A 22,185-nucleotide genomic window follows, 5' to 3' on the forward strand; every position below is an offset into this window, starting at 1 on the left:
TTGTTGTAACAGAGTCTGAGTCTTTCTAGAGGGGAGCCCATAACAGAGAGCTCTATAAACCACAGGTTTCCCTGGGCCTCTGTGATTTGGCCACAGGTCCCAATCCCTTAGCCCCAGGGGTTTTTCATGAGCTGCCTCTTTGGCAGCCTCATAGCAATGCTAATCGCTGTGCTTTGCTCCCATTTTACGCTCTGCAATGGAGATTTGGCGATTTTTAACACTGGAAATCAGCGGAACTGAAACTCATCTCTGAGCCGAGTGCCATTCTCCACAGCCCCAATCGCGCTGGGTGGGAGGGTCCCAAAGTTCCCAGTGGAAGCATTGCCAGCAGGCCAGTTGCAAGGACAGGCAGAAGGGGGTCTCCAGTAGGACCCTCAGTCTTCCTTTCCTGAGAGGAGAGCAGCACAGGGCTTTGGGGTGGGGACTTTGCTTTGCTAGCCTCTTTTTCTTGCTCTACATCAGTTATTGAGCCTCCTTGAGCCAAGGATCAGGAGATGCTAATTCCTCGTTCTCTTTCTCTCTGTATCCTGCAGATGTATCTGAGGGCTCAGTTCCCAATGGAGACTCCCAGAGCAGTGTGGACAGTTTGCGAAAGCACCTTCGTGCTGACACTTTCACCCAACAGCAGCTGGAAGCTTTAGACCGAGTCTTTGAACGTCCTTCTTACCCTGACGTCTTCCAAACATCAGAGCACATCAAATCTGAGCAGGTGATTGCCTGGCCTGGGAATGAGGCTACAAACAGGAGGCTCCTGAAATGCAGCAAGCCTCCATGCTCTCACGTGTACCCTCTATTGCATGCATGGCGCACATACAAATACGCCCCTGACACCTGCATGTACACAAGCTGCTGAAGTGATTTGGCCATACATATACACACACATCCACTGCACACATGCACATATACACTAAATGTGTGTACATAGGTCTCAACATTGACACGCACGTGTGCATATCCCTCTCTGCATGGCCACACCTTTTCCTACACACACACCTATGTACTACACATATACATGCACACGCTCACCTCTCTCTGTGGATACACATACACCACGTCCATAAGCACAACACTGCATAGAAATACCTGCATCTTCAAATCAACTCAGAAACCAGGAACCAAGGGCCTGATCCAAAGTCCATGAAATCCAGTGGGCTCCTTTGTCACGGCTCAAAGCTGGAACCTGTCCCTTTTTTCAGCCTAGCTCTCTGCACTTCAGCAGTTCTTGCCTCTTTCCCCCACTCAGGCTTTTATCCCAAAAGCTGTTTGTCTTAATATAATGAAAATCAAAAGTCTTTTTAAACCGCCCCAAGCCATAAACCAACAAAGGAAGGGAAGGAGAGGCTGGCTGTGGACTCCCTTCATCCCAGAGTCCCTGGGTTTATTACAATGAATAACCTTTATTTACTTTCATTAGACTATTAAGCACCAGCACAGTCATTTTTCCCCCTGAAACTCTGAGCAGGGCCCATAAAGCAAATCCGAAGCCTAATTGAGTTCATTTTAATTTCTCTCCGATCACAGCGAATTAGTCTGGTGATAAATCAGGGGGCAGGCTCACCCCCAGTAGAAGGCCTAATTTGCAGCTAATTACAAAACTGATTTCTACAGGAAGATCAATACGAGAAGGAATTGGAAATGACTAGGCAATCGTGGCTGGCCAGGGACAGGAGGGGGCGGGGTGAGGGGGCAGCTTGTAAGGAGTTGCTGTGAGGGGGGAGGCTGAAGAAGTGGATGGAAAAAAACGGAGCAGAAAGAGCAGAAAATCAGTTTTAATTTAATGTAATATTAATCAGAGCAACTTTTCCTGCTGTTTTGTAGTCTTCCCGGTTCCTCCAGCTCCTGCGTCTGGTCCGGAGGCTGCTACAATAAAAAGGCAATTACCAGAGCCTTTCCGACAGGACCCCCTTTCAGATTCAATGGCTCTCCCCCTCCCACCCTTCTGTTAGCCATGTGGCTGCCCCCCTCCCCAATTTCATACCCCAATGCACAGAGTGGCAGAGGCGGGGGATGAGGCTCCTTTGTTTGTTTTTAAAGAGCCAGGAGAGAGGTGGTGGTTGGGGGTGGAGTGGGCTCAGGAGGGCAGAGGGAGCTCCCAGCAAACTGAACTCATATACAATGGAAACCCGCCAACACAAGCCCCTTCCTACAGCAGAAATGCCCCAGTGTCCCCGTCAGATCCAGCACAGCCTTCTCCCCCTACTACTCCACCTGTCAAGGCAAACGCGTTAGTTATTCTCTTGCTTTTTCTCAACTGGAGAGGATGCCAGATCTGATAGCACAGCCTCTTGAGTTTGCACATTCAAACTTCTCCCCTTGAGCAAGAGCACAGCCACATGGGGAACAGTGGGCCAGATTCTGTGCTCGTCTGCAGTAGACAATCCATCTGCATTGCTGCTAGAGCTGGGGAAGGAGTTGCCGCTCACATGAGAAATGAAGGTCTCATCCTGGGAATTCCCTCTTGCTTTCCCTTTCTTCTTCATCTGTTTCATTTCCTCCTCCTCCTCCTCCCCCATCTGTGCAAGGCTTTGCATCTTTTCCCTTTCTCCCCCATCTGTACACCATTCCCTTTCTCTCACCGCATCAATAGCAAGCTGTCTTTCTCCTCTCCTCCCTAGGGTAATGAGTACTCCCTCCCAGCTCTGACCCCTGGTCTTGATGAAGTCAAATCAAGTCTATCCACCTCTGCTAACCCAGACCTGGGGACCAACGTGTCAGGACCCCAGACGTACCCTGTGGTGACTGGTAAGCTGCCTACCTAAGCCTCTCATTTTATTTCCCTCATCATCACAAGCTTCTGCTTTTTTCTACCAATGCGAGATACATTTCTGTGGCTAACATCAGAATAAACAAAGAGAGGCTGAGGGAGAGAAGGGAGAAAGCAAAGTCAAAATTCACAGCATTGGCAGCTGGGGGTACACACAGGTATGGGTAAGGGTCAAGTATATGCAGGTGTGCATCAGGTCTGGATGTTGACTGAGGATCAGTTTTTCTCAGGAACAGTTCTAAGTGTGCATGAGGGCCAGATAAGTCTAAGTGTGGATGAGAAAGAGGTACTCAGGTGTAAATCATGTACAGATGTTGACTACGGACAAGTGTGGCCAGGCATATCTCAGGTGTGGATCAGGTACAGCTGTCCATTATGGGGACATATGCCAAGGTATAGATCATCAACCGCTCTGGCCAGATGTAGACAAGGGACAGGTGTCCACAGCAACAGAATGGGAAGGTAAAGCAGAAGGTCTGTTTTGTTGTGTCTGCAGTTTCTCCTTTAGGTTCGGGAATAAGCTTCACCTCTGATTCACCTGGACTCTTTGGGGGAAAATTGTTTGGGCTGTATTTGCACTTAACGTTTAGAAGGGGCATTTGCAAATCATTTTGTGCTTGCTAGTTTATGATAGCTAAACTCTCCCTGACTCAAACTACATGCCTTTCAAGAAATCTCTCCCTTTTAGCAGCTATATTAAAATAAGGTGTGAATAAAAGTCAGAGGGAGGGAATGAGGCCAAATTCAAGACATCAAGGGTGTCAGAATGCTAGGGGATAAAAAGCATGTTCTGAGCCAACAGATCTGCTAAAATGATCTCATGGCCCGTTGCAGCCACATATCCTGAATGGTACAGGAGTTGCTAGGCATGGCATCCTCAAGCTGGCCTGTATAAGTGCAAAGCAGTATACAAATAGGAGTAACTCAAGACAGATGGTAGCAGGAACAGTAGCTCACTCATGAGCTGATCTCAGATAGTGCAGCAGGCAAGGCACTTGACCTCAAACCCTTCTGAAGCAAGATTTCTCTGTCTCATGATTGTGTGCAGTTTCCTGAGGTTAACACTAGGGAAGCTCCTTGTAGGGAAAAGGCCTGCTGCTGGAGAAATCTCCTGTGGACAAAGAATTTGAGATGCTAGGAAAGAAGAGACAGAAATGGAAGCAGTGGAAGATACTTGACTGAGCAAGGAATCGTAGAGGTGATAGAAGGGAGAAAGAAAGTCTATATCACTGGCCAGAATCTCAGCCTGGTGAATGGAGGCCCTTCCTGATCCCTCACAGGAGATGACCCACTGACCCGTGGGCCTTTGGATGCTCCCTGTGGGGGAGTGGCAAGACACTGCTCTCCAGCCCACAGAGATTAGCTGTGGAGGTGATGCCACCAATCTAATGAGTTATTTTTATGGAGGTGCTCCTGTACAATGATTTGTTTGGGGGAAACCACTTAAAATGAAGTGTCCTGCAGTCAGGGGGTCATTCCAAAGGGACCATGTGCCCCCTTCCCATCCTCTGTAGGGAGCATCCTACCAGCCTAGGGATGGTATCTGAGGATCTGAGTGCTACGGTTGTGCCTCTTACCTCTGTTCTAACACAATTCCAATCCCCTACACCCAAGTCATCCTAGAGGTAGATATCAAAGCTGCTTCATATTTATTGTGGGACACAGACCACTGAAATACACATAGGAAAAGTAGAGGGAGATAGACATCACCATACAGCAGGCTTGTGTCTCCTCCTGCTACATAACTGGTGACACCAATAGAAACTAGCCTAAAGGGTCAATGCGACTGGTGGCTGAGGTGGGCATAGCCCCTAGCCAGCTGTTATAGTTGATTTCAGCCCATGTAATTTAGATTCTGCTTTCCTCAAGCTGCTGCTGAGCAAAGAGACTTTGTAGGATACCATGTGAAATTAATACCAAACTGTGGAGCCTAAGTGGGATCTACCAGCATAGGGCAGACAGGTCTGAGTCCACACACATTCACAGAGCATCACAGGAAGGTGCAGGGCCTCGCTCTGGGGAGAGCCATGGACATATGTCTGTGAGGACCTAAGGTAACTTCTTGGTTTTGCTGATACCAGAGCTTGACCAGAGGTCCTTATAAAGCCAACCTGCCCTACCCCTTACATAAATTCTTAGCCAGATAGAAAGGCAGATCATTTGAGGAAAAACTGTGCCTCTTCTTCATATTCAGCTAAGTTAAAAACATGCCTTGAAGCACAACCTAGCTTCAAAGCCTGGAACACAGGATCCGGGGAACATAGTATCTTTACAACCTTTGGGGGAGACCCCTGAAAAACAGCATCAGAGACAGAGAGAGAGGAAGGGCACCCTTATATCTCACTGGAGCACCACAGTGGTCCAGAGGTAGGGGCAGAATGAGAGGCCAGCTAGCTATTAGAGGTGAAAAACAATGTCTGAGCTAACGTCCTAGCAGAAGGCATCCCCCCAGCCCCAAGCAGCAGGATCAGAGACAGAGCAACCCCATCCTTCCTTCATGGAAAGTAGCCCCCCACTAACTGGATGGCACTGAGGAAGGGGTCCTGAGATTCATAGATTTTAAGACCAGAAAGGACCTGCTCTGATAATCTAGTCTGTCCATTTTCTAGATGACCATTTAGTCTTTCCTCCTGCATAACACAGGATGGAGCATTTTATCCAGTTAGCACTAGGGGCTGGACATGCTGAGCAAGCTTGGGGCATGGCCTTCTGGAAGTGGTTGGGGGAGAGGGGCTTAACTTTAAAAGAAGTCTTGGGCTTCTGCAGAAAACTCCCCGCATCCTCCCCCTCTTCCCCCCCATCCACCATACTTCCTGGAACGGTCCCAGCTCAGCTTGGGAACATCCCCATCTGATTCATCTGGATCCAAGAGTAAGAAAAGTTCATTTCAGACCCAGCTTGACATTCCCAGGTGGCAACTTAGCACTAACATCTCAATCTGTATGCGACATTTCAATCAGGCGCAGAGTAACAAAAGCAGAACCATTAATGTTGGGAGCTGTTTGCCAGTGGTAATGATGGGGGAACTCAGAAACTGGAAATGAAAAGGGAAAAGAGAAAACACTGAGAGAGGCAGAGGGGGGAGAGGTTTGGAGAATTATTCCTTTACACTTAGGCCAGGATCCAATGTTTGGATTAATGGCGCCATTACCCAAGAAAGGGCTGCAGATAATGCTCATTCTTAAAATGTTTTTGCTGGCAATTAAACGGTTGCAGTTATTGATCTTCATTGATTTGATGTCCTCTGATTTGCATAATCTATTAAAGATGAATGATTCATGATGTGTTTGTTATAGGGATGGGCAGGGTTTTCAGGAAGGACTGTAAAGGTGGAGAATTGAGCACTGCTTCCTGACTATTCATTGGCTGGGGCCGAGAGAAGGGGGCAGGAGCATGCAGGGTACATTCTAGAAGAGATACTGGAGCAGATCTGCATTGCCTGTGTGCTGTTCGTGGCTTAGCTGCTCTGGACCCGTAGAGGAGGCAGCTTGGTCCAGTGAATAGGGCTCTGGCCTGAAGCTTAGATGACCTGAGTTTTGACTTTTTGTCATTGCCATAGAATGGCATCTAGGCCCCATATGGGGTAGGCAATGGGAGGCCAGCCTGCTGGGACTAGTCATCTCAGTTCATGGAAAGGGCGACACCTCTAAACACCCGTCGTGCTGCACCCCCAGTCTTCAGAATGTCATCTGTTGTTGTGTTTACAGCAACTTTTGGAGGGGGGTATCGGGCAGGGGGGAGGGACAGAGGCAGAGAAAAGGGATGTGCTCTCTTTCTAAAGCTCCAGATCAATGTACGACATGGCATCTGGCTTGACTTTACTTTGAATAGATTGGTGATACTGTTCTTGTCTGTGAAATCTGAACAGGGTGGGACTTTTTCCCCTGTAGGAGCCAAATATTCCAGCCAGGTGACTACAGGCTTCAGTGCTCAGTCTTTGAGTCTCACCCACAGTGGTGCGTTTGCTTGAGCCATATCCTGATTCTTTGGTCTACAGATTGCACTGGGGCAGCAGTGAGAACCCAGAGAAGTTTGTGGTCCTTTGGTCATTGCTGTTGCATAATGTTACTGGCAGCAAAGGTTAAGATCTCTACCACCAAGGGATGAATATCCCATGGTATTCCAGGAACATCTACAGGCACCTATTCCAGGAACAGTTAGAGGCATGGCTTCAAAGGCTAGATCCTTGCCTACTGCTACCAGGACCTTGACAAGTCAAACAATGACTTGAGCACTTCTTTGAAAGTTGATTTTCTTCCCTCACTGTTGGAACAGAGATTGTCTCACTACATTTATTTGCTATAGAGGGGTGATTCATACTTAGTTTTCCAGTGAAACATCTCAGGAGATTTCCTTCCCAAGCTGACCCTGTGGGCTAAATGCACTCAGCTGTGTAGTGTGCTGCTGCTGTTGCATGCAGAATGTACTGGATGTGTGGAAAAGCCTTCCTGCCATAGTATTAAGTGTCCATGAGATCAAATTTGGGATAAATCCCACACATTTGGTCTTCAGGCAACACATCTGGAGACCAAACGCCTTTTGCAGAAACCAAGATCAAGCTTGGACACCTAAAGAATGGGCAGTCTTGTCTGAGCACCTACCAAGAGACCTCATTTTCAGAAAACAGCAAGTGCTCAGCGGCTCTGAAACCTAGGCTGTTTATCTGACTGGGATTTTAGATGCCTGATTTTGGGCAACTCAAGTTGGGAAGCTTTCAAAGACTGTAAAGCCAGAGGGGACTGCTATGATAATCTAGAATCAGAGCTGCCCAACTGGTGCCTTGTGGGCTGCATGTGGCTCACAAACAGCCGAATTATGGCAGCAGTGGCATTAACTCCTTCTGTATAGTACAGGCCATAGAATTTCATGAAGTTGTTATGCATCCAGTCCCTACCTTTGTTTGAATGAGAATTGTATATTTTAGAATGAGATTTCTACTTTGATTAAAGATGTTAAGTCCTGGATCTACGACATCTCTTGGTCTTCTGAGCTAGAATTGCACAGAGTTTCTTGAATGCCTCTCGATATTTTGACAGCAGCCAAGAGCATGTGATTTGATATGTTGATAATGGGCAAACAAATAGCAACCTTAATGCTATAACACATGGTGTATAACCTGCTTTCCAGAAATGCTCAGTTCTTGCAGTTTGCATTGACTTCCATTGAAATTTGGCCATGCATGAGTCTGGTAAAAAATGCTTAAATCAGAAGCAGCCAGAGTGAAGCTGTACAGAAAGCTTTATACTTGTCTGTGACAACCAGTGACAGTGCCATCCATGCCAAGGAGTCATAGAACAATACTGGGACTTCTAGATCAAGTGGCTCTTAACTAGATGTATACCCACAGAGATACTGAGACCATGAATGGAAGAAGAATCTGTCTCCTTCATTTACTAATATTCTGTCCAGCAGCTACAGCTCTGAAGACAAACAGGCCTGGAGGGGAGTGTGTATTTGTTGAGAAAATGGAGATTCTAAAAACCTCAGCAGTTTTTCTAATATATCATCATTGGCTTCCATATTTTTGGAAACTGATCTGTAGTTATAACTCCAGAGATGAGCTGAGAGGACAGCTGGTAATGAAATATGCATCCTTTCAAAGAGAAAAAGCTCTTACTTTGACCAAAAACACATGGTAATATTCACCATGATATGAAGGAAATCTCTTCTTTGGGATTTGTGCATGTGAAAAAAGAACAGTGTATTGAGGTGGCTTTTAGTAGTAACTCAGTAGCTGGGTGGAGGTCCTTAAAACTCAATCAAATAGGGTAACGAATAGGATAGCTAAGGTCAGTCCTGAGAAAATAAAACATAACAGATGGTCACAAATGGCTTGCAAGCTTGCCTGAGAACATGCAACTTCACAGGAGGATATATCTGAAGGCGGTCCCTTAAGGAACATTAGATTATAGGCATGATAAAGGAAAAAAATCCCTAAATTGAGTCCTGGACAACTGCAGTATCAGCTAAATGAACCTTGACTGCAGCCACCTGCATCCCAGATTCAGTTGGAGATAAAGGATGAGCCAAGGTCCAAGAAAAGGGTTGAAAGCTTCTTCAAATCCATTAACTGTTGACTGAAATGAACACTTCCATTGGTCTTCCTGCTAAAAGGTTTCTGAGGTTCTTCAGTGGTATGGTTAGCACATGTAAACAGGAGCAGGTCACTCTTCAAATCATTGGGTTTTTTGCCTGTCAAGCAACCAAGTATATAGAAGCTGCTCTGTATGGAAAATCCATCTCTTCACAATAGAGATTGTTTTTAGGACCAGAGGACTAAACCATAGTGTTATCTAGTCAAGGATACCATAAACACACAAGTAACAGTTACTGCACAATCAGCGTCTTGTGTAGACACGGCCTAAAGAATGTCAAATCACAGGATTTGGAGAAGTCATTTGCTCAGTATGGGGATACAGTTTGTTGAAGTGATAAGCAAACTTTTTTCAGCTGTAATCTCTTCCAAAGGTGCAAACAGTTTATTTGCAAGTAATTCAGTTCAATAGCTAGTTCATTCAAAATTAAGAATCCTGGTGGGAGTTGGAAAAGTAGGAAAACATTTTCCTTTGCCAATCAATGAAAAAAACTAGATGTGAAAAAATTAGATTTAGTGGCTCCAAAATCTTGAAGGCCCTGCTAACCAGAAGCAATTAAGTCAACTGCCATATTAAAATAATATTTCCTTTGTTTAATAAATTACTTTATTAAATCAGGTTCAAATGCAAGCCATGTTTAGAGAAACTTACATTTTTTCTTATATGCCCATCACAGTTAAGGTAGTTTTATTTCATTAATAAAAATAAATGTAAAATGCTGGTTTTGTGCATATTAATTGATTTCTAATTTCTATTCAAATACAGCTTGACACAAATCGTGAGTAAAAATACAACTACAGTCTAGTAAAAAAAGAAATTCATCATTCACCATTTTCTAACATAATAGCATGTAAAAATTAAGAATCCAAATCTGTTGGCCTGTATAACTACTTAATAATAAGTGTAGATATAGTGTATTCTAAAACAGCAGTGTATAGCAAAAATAAATTTAAATAAAGGCAATATTTATTGAGATTTTTTGGTGGTTACCAACCAATAAGAAACAAGCTTTAAGAAAACTGCTAAACAATACAAATGCAAAATAAGATTACAATTAATGCTTTAAGCAAAGTTACTGATTTGCAGTTAAATATTAACTAAAATTAGAGATTTAAATCAATTGGTTTTAAATCCATCCACCCTACATGATGTGGCCACAGCTCCCCCTTCTACTTGCCTGGTTGCGTGAGACTGAATGTGGTGACCTAATAGTTCTTCCATAATTAACTGTTATGAGGTAGGAATCTGCCTAACAATACGGCAAATCCTACAAACAGAGAGAGGCACAGGCCACAAGGATTTTATAGGAAGTCATTATTGATGGACCTTTCAACAGCAGAATAACCCGTTCTGCATATCTCTGGAGACTTCAAAGCCTTGACTGAACAGTATATGGTAAATACCATATCCGTGGAGCTGGCACAAGTCCTATGGAGATCAGTTTTCACTGGGAACGATCCTGTTTCATCAGAATAATGGAGATGCCCTCTGTGAGGACAGACTGCAACATGAAAAATGTGATCAAGCAATCGAGTGCACAGAACCAGTGTGGAGGAAAGGAGAAAGGGATAATTGCACGGGTGGAAAAAATGCAAAGCTATGCCTTTCAGAGATACTTGTTTAGTTTTCTTAAGATCCAAGGTTTATTTGAAAGGAAAACAGGAATAGCTCTCAGGGCATCTCCAATTTGAGCAAGGGCATCCCACCACAGGGAGAGGTATTATCTCTCTACCTCATCAGAAGCAGTGGGAAGGCAAAAGGAATTATTATCCTATTCAGTGACTTCCAGGACCAAATGGCCTACAGTGATGGATGGTCACGCAGCATACAGATGCTCTTTGAAGTGGATAGAAATAGCAGGGAAAGGGAAAGAACCGAGATGAGCTGATTCCATGCTTTAGGTGAAGATACATTGGGAATAATTTTGAAGATGGAGACAAGGATGCTGAAGAGAAAGAATGTCATTCATGAAGTGAACACTTGGAAGGGCTTGAAATGCAGATGGCAGTGAAGAACCGTGAAATGGTTGGGTATGCAAGAAACAACGTCTTCCTTCAATTACTTTTAAGGAGCTAGCAAAGATAAGAAATCTGACTAGTCTTGGCATGGCCACTGTGAATGGCAACACAGCAAACTTGCCCTGCAGAATGGCCTTACCTAAAGGCAGAAGGTAGGGTAGATTTGTACCTTATAGACTAACTAAATCAGAAATGTATAGCATAAGTTTTCTTAAACAGTAGGGTTTCTTCATCTGATGATGGTCTATAAGGTGCAATTCTAGCCTGTCTTCTACCTGACTTCAAACTAACTACCTCTGTCTTACCTAAAGAGACATCTTTTAAGAAAGAGGATTATGTTCTTTCCATGCCAGTTCAGTCCTTGGCTCTTCTAATGGGACTGAACAAAGGATCCATTAAATATTATGTGTGGTGGTGATTTCTGTGCCATGGACACTTCTCCATTAAGAACTGAATGAACTAAGGCCAACACATGTATTTTACTACTCAAGCACTACTAGTCATCAGATGTCAGTAACTTTTGATCTTTATAGAAGTGGATTGTAGTCAGGCAAGCCATCTTCCAGTAGAGTTGAAGTTGCCTCTTGAAGCCTTTCAGAGAGCTGGAGCGTGGATGGAAATTTTTTGCCTTTCCTTCTCTATGTAGAAATGGTGAAGGGCTATCCAGGAAGAGTCATTCTACCTTACGATCAATTGAAAAACGTCTCCATGTAAAGCCTCTGGAGTGGCCACCCAAGACACTGCTATGTGCCCTGCTCTGACCACATTTCCCAGGTATATTCTGAAAGCATCTTCATTCAGTGGTCACATTCAGGCCTCAGTCTATCAGAGTATTTATACATGTGTTTCACTTGACTCACACAAGTGATCTCATATAAACATTACATCCCAAGGAATTGGGGAAAATCAAATGGAAGAGCATGACAGCCTGCACTGGACTAATGAGTCTGCTGAATTTACTTGGTCCATCAGTGTTTTTCCAGGGTTTAAAGTGCATCCTTCTGCAATAGTTGCATCTGTGAATAAATGATCTTAGAGCAATGTAGAGGCGACTTCCCATGGGCTACTCAGGTAATTAAAGTTAAGAATGCTCTGACAGGATGCAGGGAGTCAGGTTTGACCCTTGATCCCCTGGAAGTTTCATGTTTTACTAGATCTGAGGAATACAGAGCCGCAATTTTCTCCACCAAGGAAGGAGGTGTCAGTTTATTTAAAGGGCTGCTGCCAAATAGTTTAGTTCTCCCCACAAAACAGTTTGGGTAAAATACTGTGTTAAAAAGGAATGGGTAAGGAGATTATGAAACCTGCTATAAATTTCAATTAGTTCATGACAGCTTTGACTTCAAAGGAAAAAAGCAATTTCCATTGTTTCTTGAAACAGATATTTCAACAATTCCTTAAATTTTGGGAAGCCAAAGAACAGTACTGAGCTAGAGCATTGGAAATGGAGAGTGGATCTGAGCAGAACCTTAAACTAACGCTGACTGGCCAGCTATAGTCAAGTCCCTGCATGGAACAAAGAACAAGCAAGAGCAATAACATTGAAAACAGATTAAAGGCTATAAATTATTTCTGTTGTTACAGCCAGGAGTGAGTTAGTAAAACAGGGAGAGAAGAAGAGATTTTTTTTAATTGAGGTTGATTTGTATCTTGCCTGTGACTTTCATAACCATCTTGCAAAAGGGAAAGTTGCAGAAACAAAGCTTAGCTCCTCCAACAGGCGCATCACGACAGACAGCAGCAGTGAAATACAGTATGCCATGCCATTTTGCTCTTATACACACAACTCATAAGATTTCTGGGGTCAGATCCTCACCTGGCTCCACTGATTGTGGCAGAACTTCAAGTTACACCAGCTTAGGTTTGAATCCTGTATTGTTTAGTTCTGTAAAATCATTTCTAAGGGAGTGAGAGTTAGCATGAAGATGGAGTCAGTAGACAGAATTATAGCATCAGCAGAGGACTCCAGAGTCCTAGGTTTGGGTCTTGCTTTGTCACAGATAACTCTGGGTGAGTCACTTAGCCACTGTCTGCCTCCATTCCTATCTGCAAAACAAGGATAACAGGACTGCCTTACCTTCCAGATAATGCATTTAAGACTGTGAGGCACTGGAGACTAAGTAGCTGAGACAGATTCTGGGCAAAGGCGAGGGACTGAACCATGTTGCCAAGACTGTGTACAGGACTGCATTCAGTAGGCAGGCACAATGGGAATGTGCCATCCAGAAATTCCCTTCTTTGTTTACTGTGAAGAAAAGAAACCCTGAATGCAGCTCTCTTGAACTCCAGGAAACCAGCAATGATAAACAAGCAGCTTATCTCTCCTGCAAACCCCCCATCGCCAGCAGAGAGGGCAATAAAAGGCAAGATGAGTCTCCGTAGGAACCCAAAGCTGTGAATCTTCCTCTCACTCTGTCTGGCCAAAATCCCTTCATTCACAGGGGGAATTTAGGCCAGAGATCACCAATTCCATCTCCCCGCCAGAGTAACAGAGAGGAGGGTTAGAAAGGAAGAGAAACAGCCATAACTCAGAGGGTGCAGAGGGAGAGCACAGAGCAGAAACAGGGGAAGATGTTTAGCTGTGCTCTGGGCTGCAGCTACATCCCTGCCTTGCCGGTCCTCAAAACTTTCCCTCGTGTGATTCTGGGTGGTATCTCCTGTTGCCTGTGGGTGTCCTTTGGAAACAGGAAGGAAGGAGCCTGGAATAGAAAAAGGAGTAGGTCTCCACTTGGGAAAAGTCACAACCCCATTAAATTTCAGATTCAATTCCTGGGTGATTTCCACAGCAATAAGACATTGACAAATACTTCAGGGTTTCTCTAAAACAATCTTTCCAAGGGGCACCTGTCTCAATGAGAACAAGACAAGCCAGTGTCACAGCTCCACAGCAGTTTGGACTGATACTTCTGTTATGACAGGGTTTGGGGGGCCAATAGAGAGGGGCCTGCCCTCCTTAGACAGATAATGTGCTGACCTCAGCGTATGAGGATGCTGGAGGAGGGAGACAGACAGATTTATAACTTGTCTGAACTGAGAGTCCACCACCTGGGCAGCTTCACAGGTGGTAGTAATAGCGTGATGTAGTCAGAATTCAGGGGCCTCTCCTCAGAGCAGTCAGACACCACGCTCCGCAGGAATATTTTTAATGCTATTCTCAAGTGGAGCTGTGCTGGAGCTGAATTTTGTCTGTGCAGTTTCTTGGTAGAGACGCAGCGATAGACAGAAAGATACAGAGGAGAAAGAACGTGATAGAGACGCACACAAACCCATCCACCGACTAAGAGGTGCTGCCTCCGGAAGGTGTGAAGAATTTTTCTATATAAGCCCTAATGTGTTCAAGAGTGGGCTAGGCTCATCTCCACTGCGAGTCTGACAGGGGCTTTAACAGCCTCAAAACACTGGGACAAATAGATTCTGGTCCCTTAACCCTTCTCAGCTTTGCAAGGCAAGGCCTGGCACTGTTGTTCCTGTAGCAAGGGCTTTAGTCACTCTTTCAGGCTGAAATCCTCTCTGTGGTGGCTGGGCAGAGAGGAAATCCAGGGACTGGATCAGATTGGCCTAATACTAGAGCAGCTTAAGCAGTCTGTTTTACCAGAGATTATGGTTTCACTTACACAGAGCGCCTGAAAAATGCTGTGGTTTAAGAAGGGATTAGAGCTGAAAATTCAATGCTTTAAAAGAGAAATAAAGCAGGGGAGGGACTGGGAAACCCAGTGTGCCCGAGGGCTGTGCAAACAGGATTAACCTCTGCCCACGCCACCCCTTACTCCTGCCCACCCACGTTTCCCTCTGTCCATGCTCCTCTCTGCCCCTGCTTCTTGTGTGCCCCCAGGCCTCCCCTGTTACTGCCCTGTGGTGCATCAGGCAGGTAGAATATGGAAACCTGAATATGAGACAAGCCTGTCCCATAGGATTGAGAGAACCCTGGCTTGGAAATGCAGCTGCTGCCCAGTTATGTGCGATCCCACTGAGGTGAGGAGCACTGCCCCACCTCAGTACCACAGAAATTCAGGACAGCACGTAGTCTATGAAATGCAGACGGCTCTGTAATGCTGCACATGCTATTTCTGTGGTGCTGACAGTCAGGAGGGTGAAGGACTCCAGGACTGTCCTGCAGGTCTGTGCCAACAGCAAGGTGGCAGTGTATTCTTCTAATGTGATGGCAGCAGAGCCAAGATAAAAGTATTTTGGCTGCATCACTGAGTCCTTGGGGATTGTCTCCTGCACAGAACCAATAAAGCTGACCATCCCACCCAGGGACTGGGACCAGCCTACGGCATCTCACCACAGTATATTGCAGAAATGGGGTCATGGGATAAAGATTACACTGGTGTTTCAAAGTGACTGTACACCTTGCCCTCTGTTCCTTTCTCTCCAGAGTAACTCCTTTACCAAACAGAGACATCAAGCTCACCAAAGACATAATCAGAGACTCAGCTGTGGTGGTGCTGGGTGGCAGAAGGGTAGACAACTACCTGGTTATATAACTACCAGGGCATGATGTGACACAAGTACCAACTGGCCACATTTAACATTTTGCAGTTTAATATGCTATTAGTGCAGGTCCTTGGCACAGGAATCTTTGGTGGCCATCATGGTCCTAGATCCTTCTTAGGAGAATATAGACAACCAAGGCAGCAACCTTTAGGAAGCAAATGTATAAGTGGCAGACGTGCTCTGTAAGATGTCCTTATGGAGTGCTCAGAATAAGCAGACCTCAAGGATAGAAGCCCTCTGTTACCCCACCACATAGGCAGACATTATCATCATCTAGCCTCTTTGGAAGCACTTGTAAATGATGAGGCCAGTCCTAAAAGACGTTACTGTATATCACAGTCCTTTCTCATACAAACCAGGGTTGCCCAAACTGACCCATCTTGTCAACACCTGCCACCCTGCTCCTAAGTTATACAAGTGTAGATGGTTTGCCATGCTGGATCTGAACTGGGTCTGATCACATCATCCAGCCTCCAATACCCAGCACAGACAACTGTGGGTGTATCATTATGCTCATATTTTAGGTCACTGAACTATGCGTGTCCTTGATGTAGACACTTCAACAGTGGACCCAGAACACTACAGCTTTGAAGGTTCATTTACAACTCTTGGGCATGTACAGTTGGAAAAAAACAGAGGCTAAGGTAGTGAAAATGAAGCCTTCTGGGTTCATAGGTTTTTGCCACTTTCTCTTCTTCCCAAGCCAAGCTCCTTGGGAACTTGGTGCTGGTTGGGTATTCTCTGAGAGCTCTGATGGGCAGTGTGGCCTAGCTCTCTGGGGCTGTGCACTGAGACATCCTGTTCAGATGCTGCTCTATAGATGTGACCCATATTGCTCTCCCAGAAACTCTAGCTCATGTTTGAAATGACCAGAGTGATGATTCCTGCAGGAGAAAATGAGTTCACTGCCACAGTCCCATGCATCCAACTGAGTGAGATGATGAAGGAGCAGGAAGAAGAGCACAAAAGCTGCAAAGCATCCTTCTCCCACCCCTGCCCACTGCACTGCTTCCTGCCAGGCACCTGCCTCTCCCGCATGCCTCCTTTCTCAGCCCTCTCCCTCGTCCTTCCTTTTCCTCTCACACTTGCTGTGCTGCTCCCTCACCCCAGCAGAGGCATCACTACAATCAGTGACTGGCCCATAGTATGTTTGCTGCTGCTGTCTCAGCCACAGCTCCTTTTAACTGCTCCAGACTTTATTTTTTTCATTTTTAAATTAATTTCCCTGTAGACTTTAACCACTCCATTTTCATTCATCCATTTTGTTCTCCCCCTCCCCCCACCCTCCTCTTTTCTCCCCCCCGTTCCCTTTGTCTGTCTGTGTCCGCCCCTGACCCTACCACAGAAAACCTCTCCTCTCCCCTCAGTATAAAGCAAGAGCCTCATGGAGCCTCTCTCGCCCCTTTCACCCCCACCATGCTGGCTGGCCCGGGGCAGGCTGACCTTCAGCCCTTCCACATGACCCTTTCAGATGATGCATCCACGCCTTGCTACAGTGCCTTCCTTCATCATGGCTCCCCCTTTGGGCAGTCTACCACCCAACCTCTGATAGCAGGTAACCAGCTTTGCTCACAGGGGATTCTGCAGTTGAGGGGCTTGGTAATGATTGACAGGACTGGAAGACTTGTAAACACTGCAGGCTCTTTATGTATGAATCAGGGAGGTGAACTGGAGCTCAAAGACCAAGTCCAAAAGCCAGTGCTGTTCTCAGAGCTCTGTATTGGACACAGTTTTCAATCTGGGGCTGCCTACAGGTTTCAGGACTCCAAGCTACCCTTTTGTCTATAGTGATAAATCAGAAGAGGGGCCTCAACTACATGGGCGTGCCTAAATTAACGCACATTAAGGCTGCACATCTATACATGCATGCCCTTAATGCGCATCAGAAATGGTGAATTTAGGCTACTCATGCCTAAATTTGATACCTGCAGATGCAGGTATCAAATTTAGGTGTGAATAGTTAAAGCACATTAATGAATGTATAGACACATTAAAGAACATTAACGCTATGTGTGCTGACTGACTTGGGGCTAACTTTAGTCTCAACTCAGTCTACATACAGAGTTAATATGCTTTAATGCCTGTAAGTGTAGACACCTGCCTAAACCTGCTTAATACACATTAAGCTAATGCGCATTAAATTTAGGCACGCTTAAATGCACATGTAGACATGCCCCATGGGACTAGGATCTTAGGGGTTTAAGAGTCCCAGCTAGAAGGGTATGGGTCTCAGTATGGAGCCACTGGTATAGTGGTATCCTGTGTTAAATGTTAAAAGAGATTGGAACTATAACTACACTACCATATTGGTATATGAACTGTGGGAGATTAGGATTTATTGGGGCCCTGGGCAAAGAAAATTGGAGGCCCCCTACCAGGCAAGGAAAGGTTCCCTCTGTGCCCACCAGGGACTGCAGCTGGGCCTGCCAGGCCTCCTCGGCTTGTCCAGGATGAGCCGGTGGTGAAGGCAGGTAAGCACTGAAGAGGTAAAGGCAGCCCCAGCCCCTCCACCCAGCAGGTGTCCTGCAGCCAGAGCTGTGGTCCTCCAGTGCCACAGCACAGGCTGGGGCCAAGGCTGGCTTGGGGGAGCACAAGCTCTGCCCTTGGTGGCCAGCCCACCCTTCTGCCGGCCCAGGTGGCGCACAGCTGTCCTATCCTGTCCCAGAGGCACTGGTACTGGTGGCTGCCTACAGCAGATGGCCTGGGAAGCTGCCACCATGTTCACGGAGCCCCATGAACATCCCTAGCCCCTGGCCCTGGCCCAGCTGGAGGGTTGGAGGTGTGCGCTGCCCACCCCAGATGCCCACAGCCAGGGTGCCTTCCTGGGCTGTGCTGCCCCTGGCACTGAAGAGTCCCCTGGGCCCATGTATTAATCTGCACTTGTATGTGAACTACCTAGGTTATGACTAGCTCGGACACAACTACATGAGGTGCTATTATAGCAGTGACTGCAGTGCAAAGCTGCTCATGGAAAGGCTGGAGTTAATATGAAGGAGGGCATCAGGAGACCTGAATGGGAAGACATATAGATGGACTGGAGGAAATAAAATTCTGCAGTTTAGAGAAGAGAAGCCTGAGGGAGACAGAAAAGTATAAATGAAGAAAGAATGCTATTCCCAGTCTCAGAAGGTAGTAGGACAAGGAGCAGCACCCTGAGGCAAACAAAGGAAAAGTTTTTGAGTCACAGAGAAATTCCCATTGAGGTACCAGTTCTGGATAGGTTCAAGGGTAGGTGAGATGAAACAGTAGTTGTTACACTCTGCACAGAAAGAGCAAGTCAGGCTGGATGATCAATAAGGATGTTGTGGCCCTGCCAATCAGGAAAGTTTTTCATGTCCTTTTCAAAGCAGGGAAAAGCTCCATGTTTGGCAGGTACCAAGTATATGCAAATTAATAATACCTCTACTTGTACCTATGTTATTATTGTTTCCCCTCACCCAAACTTCTCCCTTTTCACTTGGCCATTAGCTGGGTTTGCACTGTTAAGATATCTATTGGAGTCTCTGAAGATCTCCCTGTAAGACAGCAGAGAACAAAACAGCACTGAGAGCTCTTTTGCTTATTCAGTCCTCTTAGACCAAGCCTTAGTATGTCTTCTCGGTGCCCCTGAACTCTACATTTCCCAGCCCAAGAAGGATCCTGCTGGAGTCTTTGCAGCAGTGCTGCTCTGTAGGGCAGGCAGATGCACATCTGAGAAACAACCCATTGTCAGCTCAGTGCCACAGTGCTGAGATGCCTACTGCCTTCAGGTCACAGAATCATTTATGAGAGAAGCTGCTGGTATCCTGCTTTCCATCTTACAGAACTTCAGTCAAGACGGTGATTGTATTTATCACTCAAAAAGCTCCTAGGATAGGGAGCCTGGCCTGGGAATGGAGGATTGCTAGAATGCTAGTTTTGCCTTACCCCATGAACTCAGGCAGGTGATAAGCCTCTCACCCCACCAACACTGTGTGTCTAGTGGCATTTTCATTGAAGCACTGCAAAACCCTGGCTTTGGGTTCTCGCTCATTTGAGTCATGCCTTTGATGTCAGTAAGTTCTTACCACCAAACCAGCAGGGCCACTGAATTTTTGAAAGGCCACCAGCACCCCATCTAAAAATAGGGATAATTGAAACCTTTGTGATCTCAAAATGTCACAGGTTCCACCAACCTTTAACTGCAAGAAACATTGGCAATTACATGACAGGACTGACCTGCACAAAGGAGACTTGTCACCTCCTTTTTCAAGGTTGGGGTTTTCAGCAGGGCCTTCGGGAATTAGGTGCCTATCTCCTCCTGGATCCCCTACATCTGAGCATGGGTGTGCTCACCTGGGAAAATGTGAGAGGGGCACGTGCTTGTGAAGCTGGATCTGAGTGTGCGTGTGCATGTGCACATGGCCAAGCAAGAACATGGGTGTGTATCTGTACTTCACACAGAATTTCAGTACAGGCATGTCAAGCCTGTGCTCTCTTCCCATGTTTCAGTGACATTTGCATCCATTTGCCATCTGCCATAATGTCTTAGACTGCTCAGTCTGGTAAAACCCAGCGAGTGCAAAGTCTGAGTGCTCCCTTGTGCACATTGTTCTCTCCATAAGGAAAGGTTGTGAGAAGGTAAAAATGATGTGACAGTAGTTAGTCCCAATGCTTAATGCATGACTAGAAAACACTTATTATTAGATGATGTGGGGGAGGCTAAGGATCTGAATAGAACAGATTATAATATAGAAGCCATCAATGCCTCCAAAGCTTCAATATTAGAAAATGGTCAGAGGGCAGTAGGACCAGCAGGCTAGTTCTTACCATCTAAGGTGAGGTGGAAAAGGAAGTTCAGCAATGGTTGGGGAATGTTCAAAGGGAGGGCTCAAGGACTTTTCTTCTTATGTTAATCCAATCAGTCCACCAATCCTTAGTCAAAACCTAAGAGCAATGGCACTAGTTCAACTCTGTGAGGTTTCCTCAGCTGGGAATTTACATTTATTCTCCACATGGATTCAGTTCTTGCTCTGCTCAGTGAATGCCATTCATCTCTGGTACCTATGCCAGGCTTATTTCAGGGCCCAGGTCACCAGTTTTACTACTGTCACAGTCGAGCTGAAACAATGGGTCTGATTCTCCTTCCATTTACATGCAGCAGTACAGTACACTGTTAGTTAAACTGGTGTTACAGTCCTGGTTTACCCAGCTGCAGATAAATGAGAACGAGGACCCAGATCTCCAAACAGAATAGGTTTAACAAAGCTACCACAAATGGCAAACTTCAGGGTGAGCTACTGCTCCCTTTGGCTGAAGGGCCCTGGCTGACTAGCACAGCCTGAGATCTCAGTAGACAGATTAGGAGGTTGAGCTGTAAATCTCCCAGCAGCTGTGGGGAAAAGATTATCTTAATTTATTTAGACTTTTTCTTTTTCCTTTTTTTTTGGTTTTGGCTTGAAACTCCCAGCAGCTTCAGAGATGATTTTAGTTCATTTAAATGCAATAAGCACTAACAGTAAAATGCCCTTGTGGCTGGCCCATTTTCAGGCTAACCAGTCCAAATGAGGAAATGCCTCTGGCATCAAGCAAGGCATTTACAGCTGCACTTCTGAAGAGGTAAAAAATAAACCCTTGTCATGTTCTACCATTCCAGATCTCACACCTCCCTGTCCCATGCAGGGAGGAGTTACCCTGACTTTGGAACAGGTAGAAAACAAACATTTGTGACAAAAAATAAAGAGGGGATCAAATTAAAATCCAAGCTTCTATTATTTTAAACATTAGAACAGTACTCAGTGTGCCTCCAACTGAGACTGAGGCCTCATTATGTATGCTAAGCACTGTGCAGTTGTAGAAGAAGACTGTCCCTATTCCAAAAAGTTTATAACATACGCAAAGGCACAGGGAGGTGAAGTGACGTGCCCTCAGATGCCCTCGCAGGCCAGTGGCAGACCTGGGAAGAAAACCCTGGTCTCCTGAGTCCTGATCCAGTGCTAACAGACCCTGGACCATGTTTATTTCTGAACAATGAGAATCCATCACACTTTTGAAACAGTCACCACATACAGGGACTCAACATTTCTTCTGATGAATGTGATATACTTTCCTATGCAATTAGATGCCCTTTGAGTAGTTTAAAATAGATCCAGGCTTCCTAACTGGGCCCAGTCTACACAGTGAGAGAAAATGAATTCCTCTGAACCAAACGGAGGCTTTCTTTTTACTCCCTATCCCTACAAATTTGGATCAAACGTATCTAGTGTCAAATAGGTCATCAAGACCTACAAGACAAAGACACAGATTGCTTATGCAGCAGGTTCTTTCTTACATGATGTTGAAAAGGAAGCTGACAACAGCTCAGCACAGGAGTGTGGTTCAAATCCCCTCCCCCACTTTATCCTTTGTCTCCTTTTCCTTCTCCTTCTAGGTCGTGATATGGCAAGTACCACCTTACCTGGTTACCCACCCCACGTTCCTCCTACTGGACAAGGCAGCTACCCAACCTCAACTCTCGCAGGAATGGTACCTGGTAAGTCACTGCTGAAACTATCTGCAGTTTTGCTTAGCCAGTGTCCAGGCTTTGATAACTCTGCTCAGGCTGTTGAATAGCTTATTTAATTTTGAAAAGCCTACATAGTGGCATCTTTGGCTCTGCTGCTGTTAAAGTCCTTTCTACCTGTAAAGAAAATGATGGCCTACAATTCAGGATAACTCTCTATGCACAGCTCACAGCCTAATGTAACTCATTCCTCCAGTAACCAATTCACGACAGCTAAGAGCAACCAACTATCTATAATCTATGGTAATTAACTACCCTATGGTAATTGATTAATCTTAGTATTCATTAACT

The 22,185-nt window shown here is 45.5% G+C and overlaps 1 protein-coding gene across 4 annotated transcripts in view; it reads left to right on the top strand.

Moving 5' to 3' along the window:
- The window catches only part of PAX2 (paired box 2), a 59,837-nt gene that overhangs the window by 26,155 nt on the left and 11,497 nt on the right, over positions 1–22,185 (top strand). For 2 of the 4 annotated variants that reach the window (XM_019555681.1, XM_019555680.1), the window contains exons 3-6: positions 534–709; positions 2,616–2,742; positions 16,720–16,929; positions 21,763–21,864. In XM_019555681.1, the coding sequence (XP_019411226.1) occupies positions 534–709; positions 2,616–2,742; positions 16,720–16,929; positions 21,763–21,864 (615 nt within the window). The remainder of the gene's footprint in view (positions 1–533; positions 710–2,615; positions 2,743–16,719; positions 16,930–21,762; positions 21,865–22,185) is intronic. The other 2 variants (XM_019555683.1, XM_019555682.1) reach the window with 1 other exon arrangement.

Source organism: Crocodylus porosus, unplaced genomic scaffold (assembly GCF_001723895.1).
Source record: "Crocodylus porosus isolate Cpor-Errol unplaced genomic scaffold, CroPor_comp1, whole genome shotgun sequence".
Classification (NCBI taxonomy): domain Eukaryota; kingdom Metazoa; phylum Chordata; order Crocodylia; family Crocodylidae; genus Crocodylus; species Crocodylus porosus.